This window comes from Otolemur garnettii, unplaced genomic scaffold, assembly GCF_000181295.1.
Source record: "Otolemur garnettii isolate 467f Iridium unplaced genomic scaffold, OtoGar3 scaffold00010, whole genome shotgun sequence".
In the NCBI taxonomy this organism is placed as follows: domain Eukaryota; kingdom Metazoa; phylum Chordata; class Mammalia; order Primates; family Galagidae; genus Otolemur; species Otolemur garnettii.
Genome location: NW_003852405.1, coordinates 3492726 through 3517115, shown reverse-complemented (window position 1 = coordinate 3517115; position 24390 = coordinate 3492726). Strand labels below are relative to the sequence as shown.

Below are 24390 nucleotides of genomic sequence, written 5' to 3'. Positions count from 1 at the left end.
AGGATAATCAGCATATTCAGCACTTCAAACATGTATCATTTCTTTGTGCTGAGAACATTAAAAATCTGCTCTTCTAGCTATGTGAAAATATATGATAAATCTTCATTACAGTTAGCTTGTCACGCTGTAGAACACTAGAAATTATTCCTCCTATCTAGCTGGACTCTTATATCCATTAACCAACCTTTTCATACTTCCTACTTTGGAAGCCTCCCCCCAACTATTCAATGTTTAGAACAACTTAACCATTCCTACTGGTCACAGTGTTCTGGAAAAGTAGACTCCTGACTCACACCTAGTCAGAATCTCTTACTGTTTTTTGAAAATACAGTAACCTATGTTATGTACTGTTGCTATAAATTTCTATAAAGAAGCAGTAAATCTCTTCTGACATGGCTACCCTTTGAACTCACCTATGACTTATGTTATGGGGGGACATGGATTATGCAAACACTTGCGTGTCCTGAACCAGTGCAGGGAAGGGAAGAAAACCAGAGTGGAATTGGTGGGAAATGAGGAGAATACAGCACAAGAGAAGACACAGAAATGAAAGATAGAATCAGGAGGATGGACTGAGCTGATGGCTGCAGTCAGCACCAAAGCACAAAATCAGCTTTATTTTATAGTATCTGTACAGGGTTGTTCAGCGAGAAGTAGCATAGACAATATGGGGAAATAGCATAAACAAAAGACTTAATTTTGGTCTTACAGTACAAAAGGAAAATATAAATGACTTTAATAAAGTTAAATCATCTTGTTAATGGTTTCTACTCAACTTTGTTAACATAGGACACATAGTAAGAATGGAAAGATCACGAGGATCTCTGCATAGTTAACTGGACAAGGAAAGAGCTAAGTGGCTTCTAGCAGGGGAGCATTAAGAAAGGAATATGGCTGTTTGGGAATGGAGGAGAAGCAGTTGGGGGTTCATTCCCTGAATGTTCCCCAGGCTGTGAGGGCCCTGCCATCTCAAAGCCCACTCTCTATACTTGAAGTTGCCTTGGATTAATACTATACACTTGCTTTAAAACTGGCTTTTGGAATGATTTCCCTCAGAGTCAGGTTTTCCTGAAATGATATCACATTTCCCCCCATACAAAAGCTATATTCAAATGAACCATGCCTCCAGCCCCTGAAATATCTTGTCATTTCCTTCTGTCCCCCAAACCCCCACATTTCCCCCAATACTATGCCAGTCATAGAAAACCACATTGAGAACTGCTCTAAGAAATTATTCCTGGATGCCCACACAGAGAACTGTGCAAGACTGAAGCCAATTTTGAAATTCATGGCAGACTGAAAAACAGCCCATGAAGTCTAGCTTGCCCATGAACTCAAAAATGATACCTATTTTACCACACTCACATCAGACCTACCAAGCTCATCTTACATCCTATATGTGCTTACTACCTACACCAGTACAAGAAGCTCAAGTTTGAGAACAGGGCATCAGGACTTCCCACTCTCAGAGGGCACCTGTTTGGGAGTCGGGGAGAGAAGGTTCCTGAGGAGCTGTAACACAGTTTCCTCTTATCCCTGAGGACATGGCCCCTTTATTAAAAAGGGCCATCAGAAAATCCTGATCCGAAGGCAAAAAGAGAGCCCTCGTGGGCAGCTTCTACCATTTTCATACCACTAACTGGCTACAGGCATTCAGTGTCACTGATCACTAGGAACATAAAGAGAGGAGACAGGGAAAGAAAGGGCACAGATGTATAAACTAGAACGAGAACGGAGGTCAGCCGGAGGATGCCAAGAAGAGAGAGCTGGGAGAGGAGGGAATATGTTCAAACTCCAAAACCAAACTCAGAAGTTCAAAAAATCCTGTCCTGCTTCATACTGAATTGTACAACAAAGTTTAGAGAATGATGCTTTGTCTAGACTAGGGACTCCCAGTTGTTTCCTATTGACTTTTTTTAACATTCAAGTTTAAATTATTAGCTCCTTTTAATGTCATACTTGAATATCACCTCAAACTTGTGTTCATTAATTTTTCTATCCACATGTATATCAGATCATAAAAGCAATAAAAATATAGAAGAGGCCATGCTTTTCAAAACAAACAAACCCCCTCCCAAAACAAAAAAACCCTGACTTTTCATTATAACATCCTGGATCAAATTAGTGAGTTCTTTTGTGTCTGGGCTCGGCATGGTGGTAAGCATCAATATTATCTCACTGGATCCCCATAATATTTGTCTAATTTACATTTTAAAGAGGAAAAAACAAAAGCTCACAATACTCCAGCAAATTTCCCAAGGTCGCACATCTGGCAAATAGCAGAGCTAGGATTTCAACCACCTCTGCTTCCTCTCAGCTACTCCCTAATGATACGCTTTCGAACACAACCACCGTGCCAACTATGGGATCAGTTTATATTCTTCACAGACTGCACCTCAGCAAGGCAGGGCTGTGAGATTTATAAAAATATTAGCCTTCCATGAGCAAATGACATGTTAATTGTCCCCAAAGAGACCAACAGATGGGATGGACAAAGAACAAAAAGTGATAAATTGTATCAGGTAGACAATTAAACGTTAGAATTATGTAATAATTTGTACTTCTATTAAATTTTACATCCCAGTTAACTGTTTCTGACCTTCAGACAGAGGAAAGTTTATTTACTAGGCCTTGAGTAAGCTGTGTAACACTCTGACCTCAGTCAGTGAAGGGGAAGGGCTGTTGTGAAGCCTGAATGAATGCCTGCAAAATGATGCCTAGCAGAGCACCTGGGCAGGACAGGCACAGAGCAGGTGCCGGACCACAGCCAAGACCTTCCTCCTTGTAGCTGTTCACACCTAGCACAGAGGATGGCACATGGGGCCCTTTAAAAATGTCTACGGAAGGAGCACAGTGAGTGAACTGTGATCTCAGGCTCTATCCGGAACCACCTTTCCTACAATCGCCCATTTCTGAACTCAGCTCTGAAATACGCCAGTCTCTCTCTTTTACTCTTCCTCACATTATCCAAAATAATTCAATGTCCACCTTTTCCTCTGGGAAAATCAAAGGTTGACATGGCTACCTTTTGAACGGAAGCTGTTAAAGATCCTTTCTTGTGTTCAAAAGTTTTACTGATTTTGAAAGGTCTTATTGATAAAAACACACACACACACACACACACACACACAGAGAGAGAAACTCAGGGGAAAAGGACAAAGAGAAAAAAGAAGAAAGAGAAAGAATAAAGGGGCCAGAAAAGAAAGAGAAGGAAGAGAGCCCAAGAAGAGCTCAGAGGGGCAAAAGGCTACTGAATGCATAATTGCCAACGGTCTTAGAAATAGCTCATACAACCACCATGGAGTGTTATTTTAAAAAACGAAGGGGAAAATATTTACATAAAACCCAAAGGATGGATGCTCTTTGTTGAATGCTGAAAAATGACAATGTATTCGGTTCATTAATTCACACGTTAGTCTGTGTGATGTTTACTTTAGTAACCACTGGCAGTTCTGAGCTAAATATTTACGAGAATTAAAAAGAAATTTAGGAACTAAAGAGAGAAATGAAGAATGTATTCTTTCTGCTCTGTCTTCACCACTCCGTTTATTTTGTTTTGCCCATGTTTGCACCCGTTTTAATGGTATATTTAGGGCTTGGGGTTGATCCAATGACATGAAACCCTTTGAGTCCTTCTTGAAGACCCTGGCCTCCAAAGTAGATATAAAAGTCACCCAGATTCTTAAACAATTTAAAGCAAAGTCATATAGAAAAAAAAGTTGCCCAGACATTAAGCAATTTTCTAATTGTGCTTATAACTGATAGTTTCAAAAGCAGATACGTTACCACAAACACATATTAAGAGTAAATTGGGCCTTAATTAGGTTTAGCAAATTTTATGTCCTCGTTAAAAACAGAATCACAACAATAAACTTGACTTACCACCAGAATTAACTCTTCCACAATTGTCTACTCTTCCCAAACATTCTTTGTGCGCTCTGGCGCCACACTTGAAACATAAATAGCCTTGATAAAATGTTCCTCTGAAAGGTAAAATTAGAGAGTGATATATTAAAATGTGCTAAATTCTGCCTCTATGAAATCATTAGTGTGAGAAAGGAAAGAAAAGGTATCAACGGTGCTGTTCAAAGCACACCTCAGCCGAGGGAGAGGAGCTCAGGGGGGCTTCTGAAGGGTCTGTCCAATAGAAGGCTGTAGCAAGGGTCTCACGTTGCAATGTTAAGGCAACGTCCCCACTGAAGAGCATCCTGGCCAGAAAAGTCAGGAACACTTAGCGGTTATACCAATTCCCTTAAACTGAGAAACCTACTGAACAAGCTTACCTCAGGAGCATCTGGCAAACTTTGCAGGACGTAACCCGAGTGAAGGTGTGCATCTTGAAGTCGTGGAAATTGGAGTCTGCATAGTCTGGCCTTATGTTAGATCTATAAAAAGGGAACAGAAAACTTCCTAAAGCAAGGTTCACAACAAAGCAACCGCAGAGGCATCTAAAATGGAGTCGCGACCCGCAGGTTGAGAACCACTGCTTTATGGCTTGGCACCTGCAGCTCAGTGGTTAGGACACTGGCCACATATACCAGGGCCTGCTAAACAACGACAACTACAACAAAAAATACAGCCGGGCACTGTGGTGGGCACCTGTAGTCCCAGCTACTTGAGAGGCTGAGGCAAGAGTATCGCTAAAGCCCAAGACTTTGAGATTGCTGTGAGCTATGACACAACTGCACTCTACTGAGGGTGACATAATGAGACTCTGTCTCAAAAAAAAAAAAAAAATCTTCCTTTCCTGGGACTATTGGCTCACACCCATAATCCTAGCACTTTGGAAGGATGAGGCAGGTGGATTGCTTGAGCTCAGGAGTTTGAGAATAGCCTGACCAAGAGCAAGACTCTGTCTCTACCCAAAACAGAAAAGCTAGCTGTGCATTGTGGCAGGTGCCTATAGTTCCAGCTACTTGGAAGGCTGAGGCAAGAGGATCTTTTGACTACAAGAGTTTGAGGAGCCATGTTAGTCTACCCAGGATGACCAAGTGAGATTCTATCTCAAAATACCTTCCTTAACAAATAGTTCACTTTCTCCAAATAAAAAACAAAACTGATTTATCACTTATATCGTCTTTTCTACACATACACAACAATATAAGTTATTGTATGTGCCACAAACTAATATTCATTGTGCACTTGTTTTGTGCCAGATACTGTGACAACCATGTGACATTCACTACCTCATTTAATCTTCACGTCAATCCTAATTGCCTGGCACTAACAGTACCTCTAGTTCACAAACAAGGAAGCTGTGCCTTATTCTAAAGGAGTGGGGGCCTCCAGCCTTTTTTCTTCTCTGCCACGCATTAGAAGAACAAGAGATATCTCAGGCCACATGATGTTTGTAAATACACAAACACTAATGAAAGCTGATTAGCAAAAAAAAAAAAAAAAAGGTCCATGCATACTTTCTGTCATAGGTGACACCACAGATAAGCAAAAAACACCCTCACAAAATCAGCATTTGGCCCACAGGGTGTAGGTTGGAAACCCCTACAAAAATACAGCTTACTCTTAAAGGAAATGGCAGAATCTAACCCAGGTCTGTGCTCTTAAGCTCTGAAGCTATAGTTCCAGGAGGAAACCAGCAATATTCACATTAAGTAGATTTTTGTGTTCAGTAGGCATGTTGGAAACAGATATTGCCATTTCTAGAGGATTTTTTACATGATTCTTGATTTAGCCACGTCATGAAAGAAAGCAGAAAAACCAGAAGTTAAAAACAGACACAGAGCTCCCCTAGAAAGCTAAGATGAGGCACCCTAAGATGTTACACACAATCTGAAAGATTGTAGGAAAAGCGTGTGCTACTGATGAGCGAGGATTTCCCCTTCTATAGAATCCTGCGGCCCGCCAGCACAGAGCCCTGGAGTAATGAAGCGGAACGCAGGCGGGCGGCCAGGCATCAATCTCTGGGGTACCAGGAGAGGCCTTATGAAAAAACATTCTCAAAGGCAATTGGAGCAGCAGGCAGTGATGCAGAAGTGTCACAGAGGTCAGCCTTCCAATCCATCTGCTGCATATGAGCGTGCTAAAAATGAAATCAAATATTGGTGCCATCTGGGATTGCTCTGCTCCGTGCTTCTGTGACCTCACTTTTTAGGAAAATGTTCTGCTTTATGCTGGAAAGTACCACCATTTCCACAGTGGCACATTTGCATTCCTGATTAAAAATTATAGAGCTCCTCTTCAGGGAAGGATGAATACAGAAAACAAAGATCTAGAAATAAAGCTCTCTTTACTTTGTTCAAAAAGCATTTGTTTCTTGAGTAGATAAAGCCATCTGTTGAAAGGTGCCTCAAAACCCATTTCCTGAACGGGCACAGTGGCTCAGGCCTGTAACCCTGGCACTCTGGGAGGCTGAGGTAGGTGGATCGCCTGAGCTGAGGCGTTCAAGATCAGTGTGAACAAGAGCAAGACTCTGTCTCTAATAAAAAATAGAAAAACTAGTCTGGCATTGTGGCAGGTGCTTGTAGTCCAGCTACTTGGGAGGCTGAGGAAGGAGGATTGCTTGAGCCCAAGAGTTTGAGGTTGTGGTGAGCTGTGATAGCAGGGTGCTCTTCTCAGGGCAAGAGTGAGACTTTCTCAAAAAACACAACACAACCAAACAAAACAATTTCCTCAGTCAGGAAGAGCCGTTGGCTCATTTGTCTCAAGCATCAGGGTGATACAGACATAGATGAATTGTCAAATAACAATTTCGGTCCCGGCAATTTAAAGAATTCATCAGCCTGGAGTTTTCAAATAAAAGTAGGTCTCCTTCAGGCAGAATCTCATGTAAATGGGTCCCAAACAGATAAGAATTTAATTAGTTTTAGAAATCTTGTTTGGACATAAGTGGAACTCCTTCCTTCAACCCACATTATGCTTAACACACTGACTACCATAACGAAAAAAAAGAAAATTTTCTTCTTGAGGGCACAGTGTGTTGTTTTATTATGAAAATAGAATAAAAATCCAAAGAGCAAAAGAATCCCAGAACATACATTAATAAAAGGTAATAGAAAAACTTGAAAATGAGAAATGTGAAAACTTGAAAAATAGTTCGTGATTTATGATAAAAACAACAATCTAAAACAGACTTGGGTGCAACTCTGAGTGTGCGTGTGTGGAGAGAGAGTGTGTGATCTGTGTTTGGACTATTTGTATTTCAAACTTGTACAACGAACGAGGAATAAGCTGGCTTTTCAGAGGACAAGAATCACAAACACGCTAAGAGGTTCTAAAAAACCCGTTTGATGAAAAAAGTTCTGAAAATATTTTTAACAGTAGCTGCCTTAAGGGATGAAACTTGAAGTGGTCGCGTAGAAGAGTAGGAAGGGATTGTTTGAATTTTTTAAACCTAACATTGCATATTATTTTTAAAATTTAGACTCAAATGCTAAAGAATAAAAGTTAACTCTATGACCCTGAAACTGCTACGGAGGCACAACTGAATATAAAAGCATGGTTAAGGGCAGGAATCTGAAATTAGACTACCCGGGCTTAAATCTTAACTTGCAAATCAGTAGCACTGAGGCCTTAGGCAAGTTAGTAAGTATAAAATAGGAATACTAATAAAGCCACACTCATAAAGTGAGGCAATATATGGAAACTGCTTACAACACTGCCCGCTCCAGAGTTGGTGTCCCACCAGCCTTGGCTACAATTTATGGAGTGTTGATTCCAAATCCACATAGTAACGGTGTGATCATGATAGTGCTGTATGAGCAAGAGTCCATTGGTAAGTCTGTGCCAAGTACCCCAGAGGATTCTCATTCTCCTGGGAATTTCCAGCAGGAAGGCTGGTGTATGCTCAGTCTCCTTGGGACCAGGAATCCATATATAATTAAGTACAATAAGAAGCAGGGTTACTCGGAAGAGGACATGTGAGAAAAAGCCCAGGGAACCGGATGAAGCCAGGGCCAACTAGTGAGAAGGAAAAACACACATGGCCTGAGCCCAAAACAGTAAATTGACTGGCTGGGAGGTGTTCAGAAGATGGCCTGGGACAGGAGAGGATAGAAAAACACTGAGATTATATGTTGAGAAACACACAAGGGCAAATGGTCAGAGGGAAATATATTGTTCAACTCTAATGCACCAGGTCCTTTGCTAGGCTTTTCATATATTTCCTCACATTTATGTCTCATAACAAATCTAAAAGGCAGAGTCATTCATTAATCTAATAAATATTCATTAAGTAACTACCACATGCACAGGCCCAAAGGCAAGACCACAAAGACAGCTCCTTTGGCTGGAGCCTAGTTGAGAGAAGGGACACAGATGAGGATAGAAAGGTTGGCAGGAGCCAAAGAAAGAAGTAAGATTTTATACAGAGATTGTCATTATATTTAGGTGACAAATCTTAATGGCCACTACATAGAGATTTCCTCATAGTGAGGCAAGAATGGATGTGGTGGGACCAATTGTGGAGAGAGGCCATCTAGAGATGAGAATTGAGAATCAAATACAGTAGTTCACTTGGTTAGTCACGCAGTTATGTGGAAAGAAGTCTGCTTTAATAATCTGCCCTAACACATGACAACTTGTGATTGAGAACTTTAATTGCATCTTGTAGATTTCTCAATAAAATCTTCCCATTGCTTTGGCTTCACACAGAGCCCATTACTAACTCAATTATTCAGGCAATCACATATTTACAGGACAAGGAATGTGGACACTCAGGGCATCCGACGACACTGCGTGATCTCCTCAGGTGGCCTCCTCCCCTCACCTGGCTCCTCTGCAGGTGCGAGGCTGAGGACCACACATTGGCCCTCGCCTGGGCCTCTTTTCCCGTCATTGGTCCACAGGTGTGTCAAAGGAAGCACACACAAAACTCAACTTCCAAGCCTTTTCTGACAAGTCTGATCCATTTATGCCATCTCGCACCTTGGAAACTTCAGAGTCACAGTGAAGGCTTCCCTTTCCCTCCTATTATCTACACAATAATTTTCTCTGAACTTCTCTTCTGCTCCTATTTCTCCTTCCCCCAAACTGACTCATTTCTATTGATTTGATCTTAACAATACCTTCTGAGAAGCTCAAGTTCCTTACCCTTGTGTACACACACACACACACACACACACACACACACATGCATGCACGTGCACCAGGGGCTCTGTTTCTTCAGAGAACCCTCACACAGTCATACCAGAAGTAACATCAGAAAGGTTTAGTGGAGCCATTTAGCTAAGGAGGGCGTGGGCGCGGTGCTTAAATTCAGGTCCGTCACCGTCTATAATACTTTACTTGACACTTGATGCTAAGTTAAATAGACTTCCTAGGTTTTCACCAACTTTGCATAGCCCTAAAAGAAATGACCATAGCATGAAAAGTGTTTGCATGCCCAGTGCCCTGCTGGCCTAGGCGGTGCTTGAGAATAGGGGCCAGGTCTTCTTTTTAACTTGCCTCCTCTTTATGGTCATTGATCAGGAAAATTACCTGCTAGGTACAGAGTTGAGGGAAATCAGGAAAACAGGCTTTTATGGTGGCATTCTCTTCACTTGTTTTCAAAAAGCTGCTCTTTGCCACATTATCAGATGGAAAGTTGCAGGGAGTAAAGGAGAGAAAAGACTTTGTTACTAAGCCCAAAATGTTATCTCCCATGTGAAAGAAACTGAAGAGCAGCATGAACTGACTTTCAATTAAATTTTATAATTTATGTTTATTTACACACATGCTTCCTTCTTTTTCATCTTTTTACAAGGACCATGCGACTCATAGACACAGTATTTTTCAGTAATATGATAGTGTAGTTAGGAAGATAGTCATTATTTTTAAAACCTGTGTGTACAAAATTAACATTTTCTCTTTTTTAACCGTAAACTTTCAGTCCTGATAACGTCTTAGTAATGGACTTATAGAATACAGGAAGCAAATACGAGCAAAATGAAATAACTTGTAATGGACATGACTGATTATAGAGGAAATCAGATGAGAATTCATTGATGACCTCATGCTATCTCATGCTCTGTCAGTACTATTAATATTCAAGTATCACTAGTTCAGATAATGTGATGATTACGTAAAATATGTAAGGAGTTTATTTCATCATATTACATTGAAAGTAAAGATAAAAGAGCTGGAAGCAGATGTCAGTGCTTCAAAAAAAATTTGTCTGAATGGAACAGACTTTTGTGCACCCAAATTACACTGATATGTAATAGATACACAGCTATGTGTATGTCTTGCTAAAATTCAGAAAACACACATTTTAGCAAACAGGTGCCAAATACAGATTCCTTTGTTGTGAATGTCCTTCCAGAGAATTATGAGTAATCTCAATATTTCTATTTATTATTTTATTCTTCATAATATATAACAAAATGGACACAGGTATTCATCTCCTTTCCAAAGCAAGACCTTAAAATTATTTAAAATAATATGGACACTTTGTTATCTTCAGGATATATACTTATATATGATTCTTTTTAAATGAGGTTCTTACAATGTATGTAACAATTCATTTCTTAGTAAAGAATTAATTAGGTCATCTCAACAGATACCAAAAGAAGTCATTTAATAAAACATGTCACGTGCTTCTGATGAAACTTTAAGCTAGATGTGGAGGAATCGTTTCTCATTATGATAAAGAATATAAGACTAGGGTGGCACCTGTGGCTCAAAGGAGTAGGGCGCTGGCCCCATATACCGGAGGTGGTGGGTTCAAACTCGGCCCCAGCCAAAATAAAAGTGCAAAAAACAAAAAACAAAAAGAATATCAGACTAAAAATAATAGAAAAACATAATTGTAAAACACAATCACAATTATATTAAAGTTCCTGAAGTCAACTGTATTTTTCAATATTGTTCTGGAAGACCTAATCAAAGTAATGTGACAAGAAAAATAAATGTGAAGAATAAACATTATTTAAAAATCAACAGAATTAGTCTGGGCACAGTGGCTCACTGACGTAATCTTAGCACTCTGGGAGGCCAAGGCAGGTGGACTGCCTGAGGTCACAGGTTGGAGACCAGCCTGAGCAAGAGTAAGACCCCATCTCTAAAAATAGCTAGGTGTTGTGGTGGGTGCCTGTCCCAGCTTCTTGGGAGGCTGAAGCAACAGAATCCATTGAACTGAAGAGTTTGAGGTTGCTGTGAGCTAAGATAGCATGCCACTCTACCAAGGGTGATCAAGTGAGACTCTGTCTCAAAATAATAAAAAAAGAAATAAAAAGGAAAAATTAACAGAATTATCATTTGGAGATGACCTTATTGGGACTATTGGGAAAAGCTAAGGGATGTAACTGAAAACTAAATGTAATAGGAGTTAAGGACTCATCAAGTGGCATCTGGAGAAATTCATGTGAAAGTTTCTAATGTTGTGCAGCAGGGAAATACAGCAGCGTGTGCATAGCCTCTGCCTAGGAAACCCCTTAAGACTCATAGTTCAAGGGTTTGGCCATACTTGCACGATCAGCCAAAATCATTAAAAACCTCAAGAAGAAAAGTAAGCTTTCACTACAAATCACATTGTTAAAAAAAGAAAAAAAAGTCCAGGCAGGCACAATGAAGTTCAAGAGCTCCGGCACACCAAATTACCTTATCACTTTGTACCACTGGGAACATTTCAAAAGCCAAGTTCTCAGATGCCAGGCAAGGACCAGCCAACCCTACAAGCAGATCCTTCTAAAGAAAGCAAATTCAAGTCTACCGTGTGAGGTATTTTCTGCACAAAAATGTCTAACACAAATCTCAATGCAAATGTTTAGGTCTTGTATCAATACAGTTTAAAAATTTAACTGAGGGAAATAAAAAGCATTCAAGAAAATAAAAGCCACACAGCCAATAGCCCAATTAGAAGACAATATTCCATCACAAATACACACACTTCCTCCAGCTCAATTTATAAATTTAAAAGAACTCCTTTCAATACACACACACACAATGTATGTGCATACATATATATACTTATAAATACTCAGTGAGTTTTTTTTCTTTTAATTTTAATTTTTTGCAGTTTTTGGCCAGGGCCAGGTTTGAACCTGCTACCTCTGGCACATGGGGCTGGCGCCCTATTCCTTTGAGCCACAGGTGCCACCCTTTTTTAAATTATTTATTTTTTTATTTTTATTTTTTGCAATTTTTGTCAGTGAGATTTTTCTGAACTTGGCAACCGATTATAAAATTCAATTGGAAGAGAAATATATGAGAAAAAGTTAGAAAATTTTTAAAACTCCAAGGAATAGTATAGGGAGTATACAGGACGATATCAGATATCATAATCTAAGAGAGACTAAAATGTTTCTGGAAGGTCCAGTTACCAATCTCTAGGATACTGGCAACAAATCAATAAAAAATCAGTAATACAAAATACAGCATCTTGAAAGGCACCAAATACGCACATGTGTTAAGAACTTGCTACATGATTTTGGTGGCAGTTTGTTCATTCATTTATTTGTCTATTCCAAAAATTGTAAACTCATGTGTAAAACCTTGTTAACGATTTAATGTGTACTATTAGGGTACAGTAATGAGTCGGATACAATAATGAACAAAAATACACCAAGTCCCTGCTGGTTCGGTGGCAGGGTCAGAGGGTGAAAGAAACATTCAAATAATTCCACAAACAACTGTGAAACTGCAGCTATGAAAAGCTGCAAAGAGAGTGTCAGGAAAGCTTACAATGTGTAAGGTGACCTTGTCAGTGGGTTATTACCCAAGGTCTCCTACAGAGACAATCCTTGAGCTGAGATCTAAAGATGGGCAAGAATTAAACCCATGAGAAGACAGAGGAAGAATGTTCCAGATAGAGGTAAGATAGATTACATGTGTAATTAAAAAGTACATTTCCAGCCCTCTGAAAATGGTACGGCAGCCATATTTCTATCATATTTTATAATATGCGGTTCATGCAACTAAAGATTTATGCTCTTTTATTGACAAATATGCATTACATGCTTATGATGTGCTGTGAATGCAGCCAGAAATAAGAAATAAGATGCACAAAACTGCTGCCCTTACGGGGCTTATAGTCTATATTTAAATGTAAAATTTAGATAGAAATCTAAAATCTGTTTTAAGCAAAAACCAGAGACATAGAGGTACTTGGGGAAAATATTGATAACTACTTACACAATCCTTAAAGGTTAAAAAAAAGAAAAGAAAAGATGGCTGCGTTTATTTGCACTCAGAAAAAGCAAATCAAGTCCTCCTTAAATCATAAACAATAAAAAGTGGAAGGAAAACAGAAAAATAATTCTAATATGTATGGTAAAAGGTTAATGTTCTTACCATAGGTAAGTGCACTTGAGATTCATAAGAAAAAAATAAACACCTCCATTGAAAATTTAGCCACAAAATTAACACGGCAATTTATTAAAAAATAAAATAAAAACAATATATAAAATGTCTGAAGTTACTCATACTCAAAATAAACGCAAATTTAAATTAACAGGGTATCATTTCATGTATCAAGCTGGCAAAAAAGATAAAGGATATGACCTAAGAATAATGAGTTCCACTTCCATCCAGGTTGATACAAATACTGTGAAGTCTCCATTTTTTTAATGGCTGAATAGTACTCCATGGTACACATATACCACAGCTTAGTAATCCATTCCTGAGTTGGGGTGGCACTCAGGCTATTTCCACATTTTGGCGATTGTAAATTCAGCTGCAATAAACAGTCTTGTGCAAGTTTCCCTTATGATAAAACAATTTTTTTTTTCCTTCTGGATAGATGCCCAGTAATGGGATTGCAGGATTAAATGGGAGGTCTAGCTTGAGTTCTCTGAGGTTTCTCCATACTTCCTTCCAAAAAGGTGGTATTAGGGTACAGTGTAAAAGTGTTCCTTTCTCTCCACATCCGCACCAGCATGTACAGTTTTGAGATTTTGTGATGTGGGCCATTCTCGCTGGGGTTAGATGATATCTCAGGGTGGTTCTGATTTTCATTTCTCTAATAATTAAGGATGATGGAAGAGCAGACAGAAGGGAGGAGGGAGGGGGTGGGGTCTCAGTGTGTAACGTATTTTGTACCCTCAATAAATCCCCAACAATAAAAAAAAAGATATGACCTTGAAATGCCCAAAACCTTAAAAAGGTACTAATCTTATTTTTTTTTTTTCAGTTTTTGACTGGGGTTAGGTTTGAACCCGCCACCTCCAGCATATAGGGTCAGCGCCCTATTCCTTTGAGCCACAGGTGCCGCCCAAAAAGGTACTAATCTTTTAATATAAAGGATTATTAGAAGTAATCATAAAGTGTTCATTACATTTTTTAATAATTAAAAATCGGAATTTAATTTAAAAATAAGAAATAGATTATAGTACATCTGTACAATGGAATATTATATAATAATTAGAAATAATGGCTCAGCGCCTGTGGCTCAAGTGGCTAGGGCACCAGCCACGTACACCTAAGGTGGTGGGTTTGAATCCCCAGCCTGGGCTTGCCAAACAACAATGATGGCTGCAACCAAAAAATGGCCGGGCGTTGTGGGGGGCGTGTGTAGTCCCAGCTACTTGGGAGGCTGAGGCAGGAGACTCGCTTGAGCCCAGGAGTGGGAGGTTGCTGTGAGCTGAGATGCCACAGCACTCTACCCAGGGGGACAGCTTGAGACTCCTGTCTCAAAAAAAATAAAAAAATAAATAAAAATAAATAAAAATAATTAGAAATAATAAAGTAGACACATGTATTATATTAACCAAGGAAGACATTTGTAATACACTGTAAGAGAACAATTATTAGAAGATTATATTATACTATGATCTGCATTAACATGACACAAACTGCTTTTATATATATATATACACACACACACATATATTTAATATATACAGTAGAACCTCCATATATTAAGCACCTTTTACTTAAGTTGACCTAATTTTCATTGACTAGACATACACCACATGTACATACAGTACAGTAGGCCTAGTTCCTTATGTTGACCACCTCTGACCAGTTTCTTAAAGTCCCTTGCGTGGTCAACTTCCAGAGGTTCTACTGTGCATGTGAAAGTAAGAATAATGGGTAGGAGCATTATGAATAATTTTAATGTTTTTATTTTAGAGTTATGTGTTTTCCCAAGTTTCTACAGTGAACATGCATTATTCAGTTTACTCCTACATCTCTCTTTTCAGAGATAAAAAGAAAAACAAAAACAATCACAACAATACCTACAAGCTTTAAAGGTGTTATGCTATTTGCCTGAAGTCCATAGCTACCAAGTCACCAAACAGGATATGAGACAAAGATCTGCATCCAAGTCCAGGCTCTTCATCCCCATGCTAGAAGCATCCAAGCCAATTAAAAAGCACAGATAAACTGAACTAAATGTTTGCAACATAAGTGAAAACACTGTTGATAGAATAGCAGCACAATGGCCAACTGGACCCATAGAAAACTTGGCAAAGGCTGTGAACAAGAAATGCATAAAGAAACACAACTGGTCTGTAAGCCTGTAATAAACTATCTAGCCTCGTTAGTAAATGCAGAGACGTGGGTGAAACAGAACAGAAGACCGCAACAGACACTGGACACAATCACTCCTGGACACTAACTGCTTTGTCCTCTGCTCCCACCCCACAAGGGATGTTTGATCTGAGAAACAACAGTGCCCAGCATTTGTAAATATTTCCTTAAATGGAACTTAAATGCACATAGACTATCAGTGCCTCAAAGTCGGAGGCTGGCCTCCAGTATAAAACCACAGTGCTACAGCAGGAACTATGTTTTCCAGACTGGGAAGAAGCCGCTCTGTCCAGACCTGGTGACTAGCAGTTGTGGGCTATGCTGCCTTTTCTATGGCTCTTTCTACTGTAAGTGAGATTTTTTATCTTTGACTGATTAAGTCAAGACCCTATCCAAATTTCTTAAAGCATGGGGAGCAGGATGCATTCTCTTCTTGAGAATACAAAGCCCATTAGCGAAAACTTAGTTTAAGAAATTAAAACAATATTATGTTTACAATACTGAAGGATTATAAGTAAGCTAAATGCCCAATAACAAGGTATCAGGCAAATAAATTGTTGTACATCCATATAAAGGAATAACAATTGCCTATTTAAATATATTAGAGAAAGATTTTCATAAGAAAATACAAATGTAAAAGTAGACTACAGACTAATGTAATTTCTGTGTATCTGTTACTATGACACACAAAAAACTAAACAAATTATCATGTAACGCTATTTCATTGTACTCACAATTTCTTTTTAACATTGATTTGTGTGGTATTTTGATACTGTTTCTTTTGCCCCAAAGATTATAAATTCCATGAGGCGGGGGCTATGCCAGCTCGCGCTTATACAGTATCTATTGCATCTTGCACAGTGCCAGGCACAAGCCAGCATTCCACAGATATGTGCAGGTCTAAAGGGTCGTCAAAAGAATATTGAAGGTATCAGATTAAAATACTGTCAGTACACAAAGCGCTCCCCAAAAGGTAACCATACAATTGTTCAACATGTACTACAAAGTTGGTGCTGAACTTCCTAGCAACCAAAGAAAAGAGGGAAACTGGATCAGTTCTAAGATAACTCATTAATTTTCCATCTAAATGTCTCAACACAGTAACTAAGAAAATGCCGTGAAGGTTCTGTTAACCAGTTTGATGAAAACAGTTCAAATTATATATAAAACCAGCACATTGTACCCCATGATTGCATTAATATACACAGCTATGATTTAATAAAAAAAAAAAAAAAAACTTATTTTCTGGGTACCAAAGTAAGAAAAATTATTCTGACAGGTTTTCAAAGGCTGCCATCCTCCATGAGAACCTTATAAATACAACCGTGTGCCTCCCCCCACTACCCGTTCTTGATATGAGCCAAGTGTGAACAAGTATGATCATACCAAGTATTGCTCAGTAAAAGTGAAGCAGGAATCACTCCACCTCCATATCCTCATCACCTAAACACTCCCATCTCCTCTGAGGTCAGATACCAAGTTTCTATTTGGCTAGTCAAATATTTTTTTAAATCTAAGAATTACTCTAGATGTATGAAAATTACGTGTAGATAGGGAAAGTACGTGTGCGAAATCTTCAAATACTGGCTCTAGAAGTAGCAGGGCTTATAATTTAGGAGAAATTTCTAAAGCAAATGACAGGCTTTTATTAACTTAACAGATGTGAGCTCATATGGCTCATTTCTCCCGTAGAACGATGATAAATATACAAATCCTAGAGACCAAAGGAGACCTAAAGCTGTTGAAAAACAGACTGGCCTTCCGAGACCAACATTCCGGTGGGCAGAGTCCGTGCCCTACATGGCCCCCAACAAGCAGGACGGATGACTGGGCTAGCTGCATCATGGATCTAACCTAGAAAAGGATTTCATAGGCCCTCAGAATTATCACATAAATATTCAAAAACATCAGAATACTGAATTGAGGATGGTTTTGTAAAGTTGCAGGTACTTCTAAACTCTCTAGTTCTGAGAAAGCCTTTTAAACCAAGTAAACTCTCAGCCAAAATTTCAAAAAGAAACCGATCATATTATGCCTCAAATTCCAATTTTCTATAAAATAGAACTTTAAGGGGCTCATTAAATGGCAGGGATTCTGTTCTTTTGTTAACTTCAACATGTCCAGAATAAAACCCATATATTTGTAAATATCTTACATTGCGACATGAAATCCTCCAAGTAGGTAAGAGATAAGTAAATACAAAAGACATATTCATAAAATCTTTCAGTAAACGATCCTAAATTCTTGTTTTGTCACAATACTAATTAAACTGCTAATTATTTGAAAGGACCAAAAAAAAAAAAAAAATGAAAAAATAGTTCTTTGAAAACTAACTTAAAAAAAAAATAAGAATTCAGAAGGGATATCTTTACCTATTCCTAAGGATTCGTAGAAGGAAAGAAAACAAAAGAGATTTATAAATCACAACCAAATCTTATTCCTTGTATTCCAAATCACGTACAGTCTGTTATCTGGGGAAATGAATAAATACTTTCAAAATACTGATAAAAATAAGATAACGCATGGCTCTGAAAAACAGCATTTTCTTATCTATTATATATTGCACTCTTCATTTCATCCAGCATTGGCTGTATAGTAATTTTAAATATACAGCCATCACTGCATTTCAGTGACATTGCAAGGAAATTACTGAATGAAATGTAAAGTCAGTTAAATCTGTCATAAATTAAAAGTGGAAAAAATATCAGCCTATCTGTAATTTGGGTCTGTCCTTGCTACCAACTTGATGTATGGCTTTTGGTGTATAATAACGTATTCTTTTTGTTTTTAGTTTCCTCACTAATCAAAGAATTACATCTGTCATTCCTGCTGTAGATGCCAAGGTCCAGCAGTGAGAGAAAGAAGCGGGCCCCCCATGTGTTCTCAAATTTATTCTGAAGATGAATGAGAACACACGTGTGTACATTATAAATAAACTTTAGTCACTGAATGATGAAAAGCATCACATAAATGCTAGATGCCACTTCTGGTACTGTTACTGCCATCATAAGTGACAACCATTTAGTGGGAAACTTAGAGGCCTCCTCAAGGTACAGCAACCTAAAGGATGATCAACCCATTACTGTATCCTGGATCAACAGGAAGAAAGCTTTCTTGTATTAAACACTTAATGAGCATATTAAAACTTCTCCTGGCTTATAATACGATTTAGTCAACCACTGAAGAAGTTAACTGCACGCCTATTATGTGTCAGCCACTTTCTAACACTGGGAATACAAGAGTGAATGTATCTAGCCCCAACAATCATGGATCGCCAGCTAATCTGGACTATACTATGTTACTTCAATTCTTCTATCAAAATATATCGTTCATCCTCTGGTCCCAGGAGGAGGAGGCAGGGGACCAAGGAGAGAGTGGAGGGGAAGAAGGAAGAAGGAAAGGGATAGAGAAAGTGGTCTCAATATTCAGGTCGACCTCCTACTGAACTGTCTTATTCTCTTGCCCGATAAATTTGTACCGTAATTCAAACAAAGAAAATCACGTGAATTGGGAGTGCTGAGCTAGCACAGTGAGTTTAGGTTGTAGCACATTTTAGATTATGTCTGGTAATAGGGAGTTTGCTGCTGAATTAATATGTTTTAGATGCATATGGAGATGGACATGATATTGTTACAAGACAACATTAGGGAACAAAACAAAGAAATCTGAAAGGTAACCTGACAAGCTTCTAAGGTTTTCCCTTTCAAATTCTACAATGATTATGTATGCAAAAAGCCTTAATCAACATTCCATCCAGAGAATAGAATGTCTCTGTTTTATGCTAAATTCCATCTATAGAAATTCAATATAAATGGAGCAGAATTTCTGTAAACTTGGCATGAATTTTGAGGCCACTATCATCTATCACCAAAAATCACTCTTTAAAAAGAATAAGAATTTTTAAATGTTAAATATATATATCAAAGGAATAGGCATATTGATTATAAATAGATAGCCAGTAAGGGTTTTTTAAAGTAGTTTAATAACATCCTAACTTCAATGGGACTTACCAGTTATGAAGATACTGGTCCTCCATGAGTTTGCCATAAAGTTTAAGAGACAAGACTCACATCTATCAATAATTTGTGAGGACAGTATGAACTTGAATGAGCAGGGTTAACGGAGCCATGTGGCAAAAGCAGTCGCAGAACTGCCTTTCTCAGTGGAGATCAAACCATCAGAACTAGAGAGATCCGAGGAGGTAAGATAGGAGAGGATAATCTAACCCAGGACAGAGCTGACACAAAGACAACTAGAGGTAGAGTAGAAGAAATGGGATTGGGGTTCACCCGTGTGGGCTGAACAGAGCTCAGCGTAAACAGCTTGATAGTCAACATCTAGGGCTGATAAGAGATCCACTACGGGTTCACACTTCAAGACCAAGTTTAGACACAAGAAATTGAATCAGGTCATGAGAAAAACAGGAAGTTAACAGAAATCACATCCTATCAATCTAAACAGGTAAAGGAAAGGGGGCAGGAAAAAGGGATGTCCACCCAGCAGAAATAATTAAAGTAAGAAGATTTGTCCCAAGACATGGCCTGCTATTATGTGTTTGTCCTAGTATTAGAGAATTTTCTAGAGCAGAACAGGGGCTGCTAAGGGCTGACCAATGAGAACAACAAGGCCATCAACCCTCATCAAGGCCTGGGACCTCTGGGACGCTTTCAGCATGTGAGCTGGAGGGCATGAGAAAGTAAGACATTCTGTGTTTAGAACCAGCACATGGGGGCACAAGGGGGCACAAGGCTGGAGAGGGAAGGAAAGTGGGCGGTTGCAATGGTAGCAGATAAACACTTCTCTCAAGAAAGAAAGAAGCTCAATGGAAACTGCTTTCCACCCAACACAGATGGGTAGATGCAAATGCACCTCTCTCTCCCCACAAGGGAAAGCACCACTCTCCCAGGTATCAAATCAAGGCTACCTTAGAGGAAGGGAAAAACTGGAAGCTTCTGACTGCGGTTCCTGAGCCTGAAGAAAACCTGATGGTGTTCTGACATCAAACTATACACGTGCGAAAGCTGGAATCTCAACCCAGTTTTCAGCCTCCTCTCCCCCCAGGACGACTGAGAGTCACTGTTCACTCAGCCTGTTGTTTTATGTCTCTGCCCCACAGCATGGGGTGATAATAGTTGCCAAATATTTCTGAAGAAAATGCATCCAAACCTCAGTTGGCCCTATAATTGCAAATCCCTTAAACAATGTCTGCTTGGCAGATGAAAGGAAACACTAATGTTATCAACTAGTATCACAGTCCAAAAACCTTGGGTTTTGGACTGGACTTAGAATAATCTGATGAGGTTATTATCTGGGTGTCCAGAAGAACTGACAGTTAAAGGGGGTTTGAGACTTGTTTTCTGCAGAGTCAGTTATGCTGAGCGGTTTCAGAATACACAGAGTGGCTGAACTCAACCTCATTCTCTACCGTGAAGTATTAGATTGATCCTCTACTCCTGCCTTTCTGCTGAATGTTGGGTTTTCCCCCCTCAAACTTAATTACATTATAGAAATTCAGAGTAAAATATTCTGCAAAGCACACTCTTCTCACTATCCTTGTCAATGAACTTCAAATTGTCCTGTGATTTGGGATTCTCCATTCTACAGTCTCTATCCATTTTGAAATAATTTAAACTCCCAAATGAGGCAAAAAGCATACAGAACAGTAAAACTCAAGTGGCTACTCGTAAAACAAAAATTAGAACAGTCTCACTGGCTCAAAATAGACACATGTGCCCGTCTATCTCAAAAAAAGCACAACCACCCTTGAATATTTTCAAGACACTCTTAACAAATGGATTCCTTTCAAAACACATTTATGGAATGCCTACTGTGTTCCAGACAATGCACAATAAAAATATAATTAAGTCCCTAACTTTGAAGGTGGTTGTCTTAATATAAGAAGACTTGTTGGAGCCTACAGAGCCTTCCGAGCCCCAGCATTAGGTGAGGTTCAATGATGAACAGCAGCAAGGTGCCATGTCTTCCTTTAAGAGCTTCCCCTATGTCCCTCACCTCTCCTCCCAGCCACAAGCCTCACACGGCCCCAGTATGGCACAGCTTCTGGGCCCAGCCCCTGACTTGGACCTAAGCTAGTTAGCATCCTGCATTCCCTTCCTCCCTCAGATTGGCCTTCAAGGTTACCTTCCCACACAAACAGAGAATGCTCTATAAAAAGGCTGCAGCTGATGGCTTGGCCCTCATGTAAGTTCCCATTGATTGCCACTACCCTCTATGTGGACCCCTCTTGTTTTTGCCAACATATACTTAAGTTCTCCTTCTGGGCGTGGCTCCTTCACAGACTGCCAGCTCCATGAGACAGTTGTGAAATGGTTAGAAATACATATATCAGTCTCTGGCCCTTGGCTCCTGACCACAGAGCTACTAAAACCCATGTAGGTTGAGGTGCTAAGAGAATCTTTTTTTTTTTTAATATCTGATCTTTGACTCTGGTTTCTGACACAGAGCTCCTAAGACCTCTTTACTTTTTTAAATAATAGGGGTGTGTTTTATACTATTAAGAGGTCTTAGTGGGCGCCTAGATAGCCACAGGATGGGAGCTGGTTGCAAGGGGTACCCTTGTGATTAGAGGGTTGAAAATTTCAGACCCACCCGCCAACTTCTTGGGAGAGGGCAAGGTCTGAAAGATGAATGATCACCAATGCCCAGTGATGTAATTAATCATACCTACATAATGAAGCCTCCATAAAAACCCAAAGGACTGGGTTCAGACAGCTTCCAAGTTACTGAAAACCTGGAGGTACCTGGAAGGTGGCGAGTCTGGAGAGGGCCGGGAAGCTCCATACCCTTCCCCATGCCCAGCTGAGTACATCTCCTGCACCTGGCTGTTCAAATGTACCCTCTATAATACCTTTTATAACCTGGCAAATTTGTTTCCCTTGGTTCTGTGAGCTGCCCTAGCACATTAAGTGAGCCCAGGGAGGGGATCATGCGAACGTCACTTTATAGCAGTCAGAAGTGTAGGAGACAGACAACAACTCGTGATTGGCATCTGGAGTGGGGGCACTCCGTGGGACTGAGCCCTTAACGTGGGGGATCTGACTTTAACTCCACGTAGATGGTGTCAGAATTGAACTGAATTATAGGACATCTCGTTGGTATCTGCTAGAGAATTGCTTGGGGTTTGTGGGAAAATCCCTGCATAATTTGGTGGCCAGAGGTGAAGTATTCTATGTGGAGCAGTGTGTGAGGCCAAGAATAAAACACTTAGGTCTATTTCCTTCGTACACAGGACAGCTAACTTGGTTTGATTTCTTATTGCCTTTTGGCCTCATGAATCAGAACCTGTAGGATATGACCGAACAGACTCCCAGCTGCTGGACATCAGCCCTGGCCAGAACCCTGGGAGGAGACACTAAAACTCCAGGCACCAGCCTGCTCCGGTGCCCAGGCTCTCTGGAGCACAGCCACAGCAGCTCCACGTGCGTGTTCTCATTTAACTTTGCAGTGACTCTATGAAATGAGCATTGTCACCCCTGTTTTCAGGTTACAAAACTGAAGCCCAGAGAGTGTTAAAAAAAAAAAAAAAATTAAGAGTTACCTAACTAAAAAAACCTAAGTGTCATGATCCACATGTTACCTATTGAATTCTAAAGCTAACGCTTTCCAATTCTTCTTATATGACCTTTAATAAAGATTAGATAATTTGGGGCAGCACCTGTGGCTCAAAGGAGTAGGGGGCCAGCCCCATATGTCAGAGGTGGTGGATTCAAACCTAGCCCTGGCCAAAAAAGAAAGAAAAAAGAGCAAATAATTTCGGGGGGGGAGGGGTCTTGGTTTCTGGGAATTTTCATCTGGCCCATCCCTGGGATAATTATCAAAAGAGTGCACCCTCCCCCCACCCCAGCCCCTGAGAACATCCCACAGCAGGGCACAGCCCTCAGTTCAGGCTGTGACCCCACTAAAACCACTGAGCTCAGAGTTCTAACCACAGCGTAGCCTCACTCTGCCCATCCCACCTCCAATCCCACTCCAGTTCTCAGAGAGCGGCATCCAACATCACAAGGGGTCTCAGGGTGATGTTTCCAGCTTCTGAACTGAAGCTACATTAGACCACAGGGCACCAAACAGCTCTTCGAGGACCAGCCCACAATTTAGCAGACTCAACGCTCCCTTGAACCCATAGATGTACCATTCATTATGTTAAATCACTGGCACTATTAATTACCTAAATTACTGGTAGCATTAATCACTTTAAATATTGCTGTCAGCCACCCTCCAAAGAGGGGCCATTACCTCCCAACCTCTAAAACAACCTGGGCTCGTTTCTCCATGTCTCTTTATTTCTGGTGGCAGCTGACACATTTTTTCTAAGTTGTAAAATGGGGTTGGGGAGGACACAACACCTAACCAACCTGCAGCTGCTGAAAAGGTTAAGTGAGTTCAATGAAGGGCTGTGCACTGTACCTGAACAGCAGTAAATACAGAACAAATGATAAGGGGCACCACTGTATTTAAATGTTCTGCCACACACTGTGAGGTAGGTATTACATAGCTCCATTTTCTCATTTCCACACTGAGGCTCAGAAAAGTCAGAGGACTTGAAAGGACTTGCCTAAGCTCTGAAGCAATTAATAGCTTTGCTTTGACTCTTGACCCAGTACAAAGGAGTTCAGAGATTATTGCATGGGTCATGAAGAACAACGGAAACATTTTAAATAGGAAGATGAGCTCCCCAAGAGTATTCCGTGATGAGGGAAAAGACTCATTTATTCAAGGTACCCTTCAAACATTCACTCAGTCTAAGCTCCACACCATCCTTCCTAGTCATGAATGTTCTTCCTTCTCTCCAACACTCCCAACGCAATCGAGTCCTGCAGGGGAGGTCCCCACTTTTCCTCTGAGACCCTCCCGGAGTGCTGTAACCTATAATGGTCTGTCCTCTACCCCACTTACTATCTGAGGATTGTGTTATATGATTAGTCAGCTGCCTCAGACATTCTTTTGTTCCACAAGTATTCACTAAAT

General features: G+C 39.9%; 1 protein-coding gene across 1 annotated transcript in view; it reads right to left on the bottom strand.

The window, feature by feature from the left end:
- VAV3 (vav guanine nucleotide exchange factor 3) overlaps positions 1 to 24390 on the bottom strand; it is a 384658-nt gene that overhangs the window by 125918 nt on the left and 234350 nt on the right. Inside the window, exons 16-17 of the mRNA XM_012801644.1 lie at positions 4284 to 4385; positions 3883 to 3983 (exon numbers count right to left, since the gene is read on the bottom strand). Of these exons, the coding sequence (XP_012657098.1) occupies positions 3883 to 3983; positions 4284 to 4385 (203 nt within the window). The remainder of the gene's footprint in view (positions 1 to 3882; positions 3984 to 4283; positions 4386 to 24390) is intronic.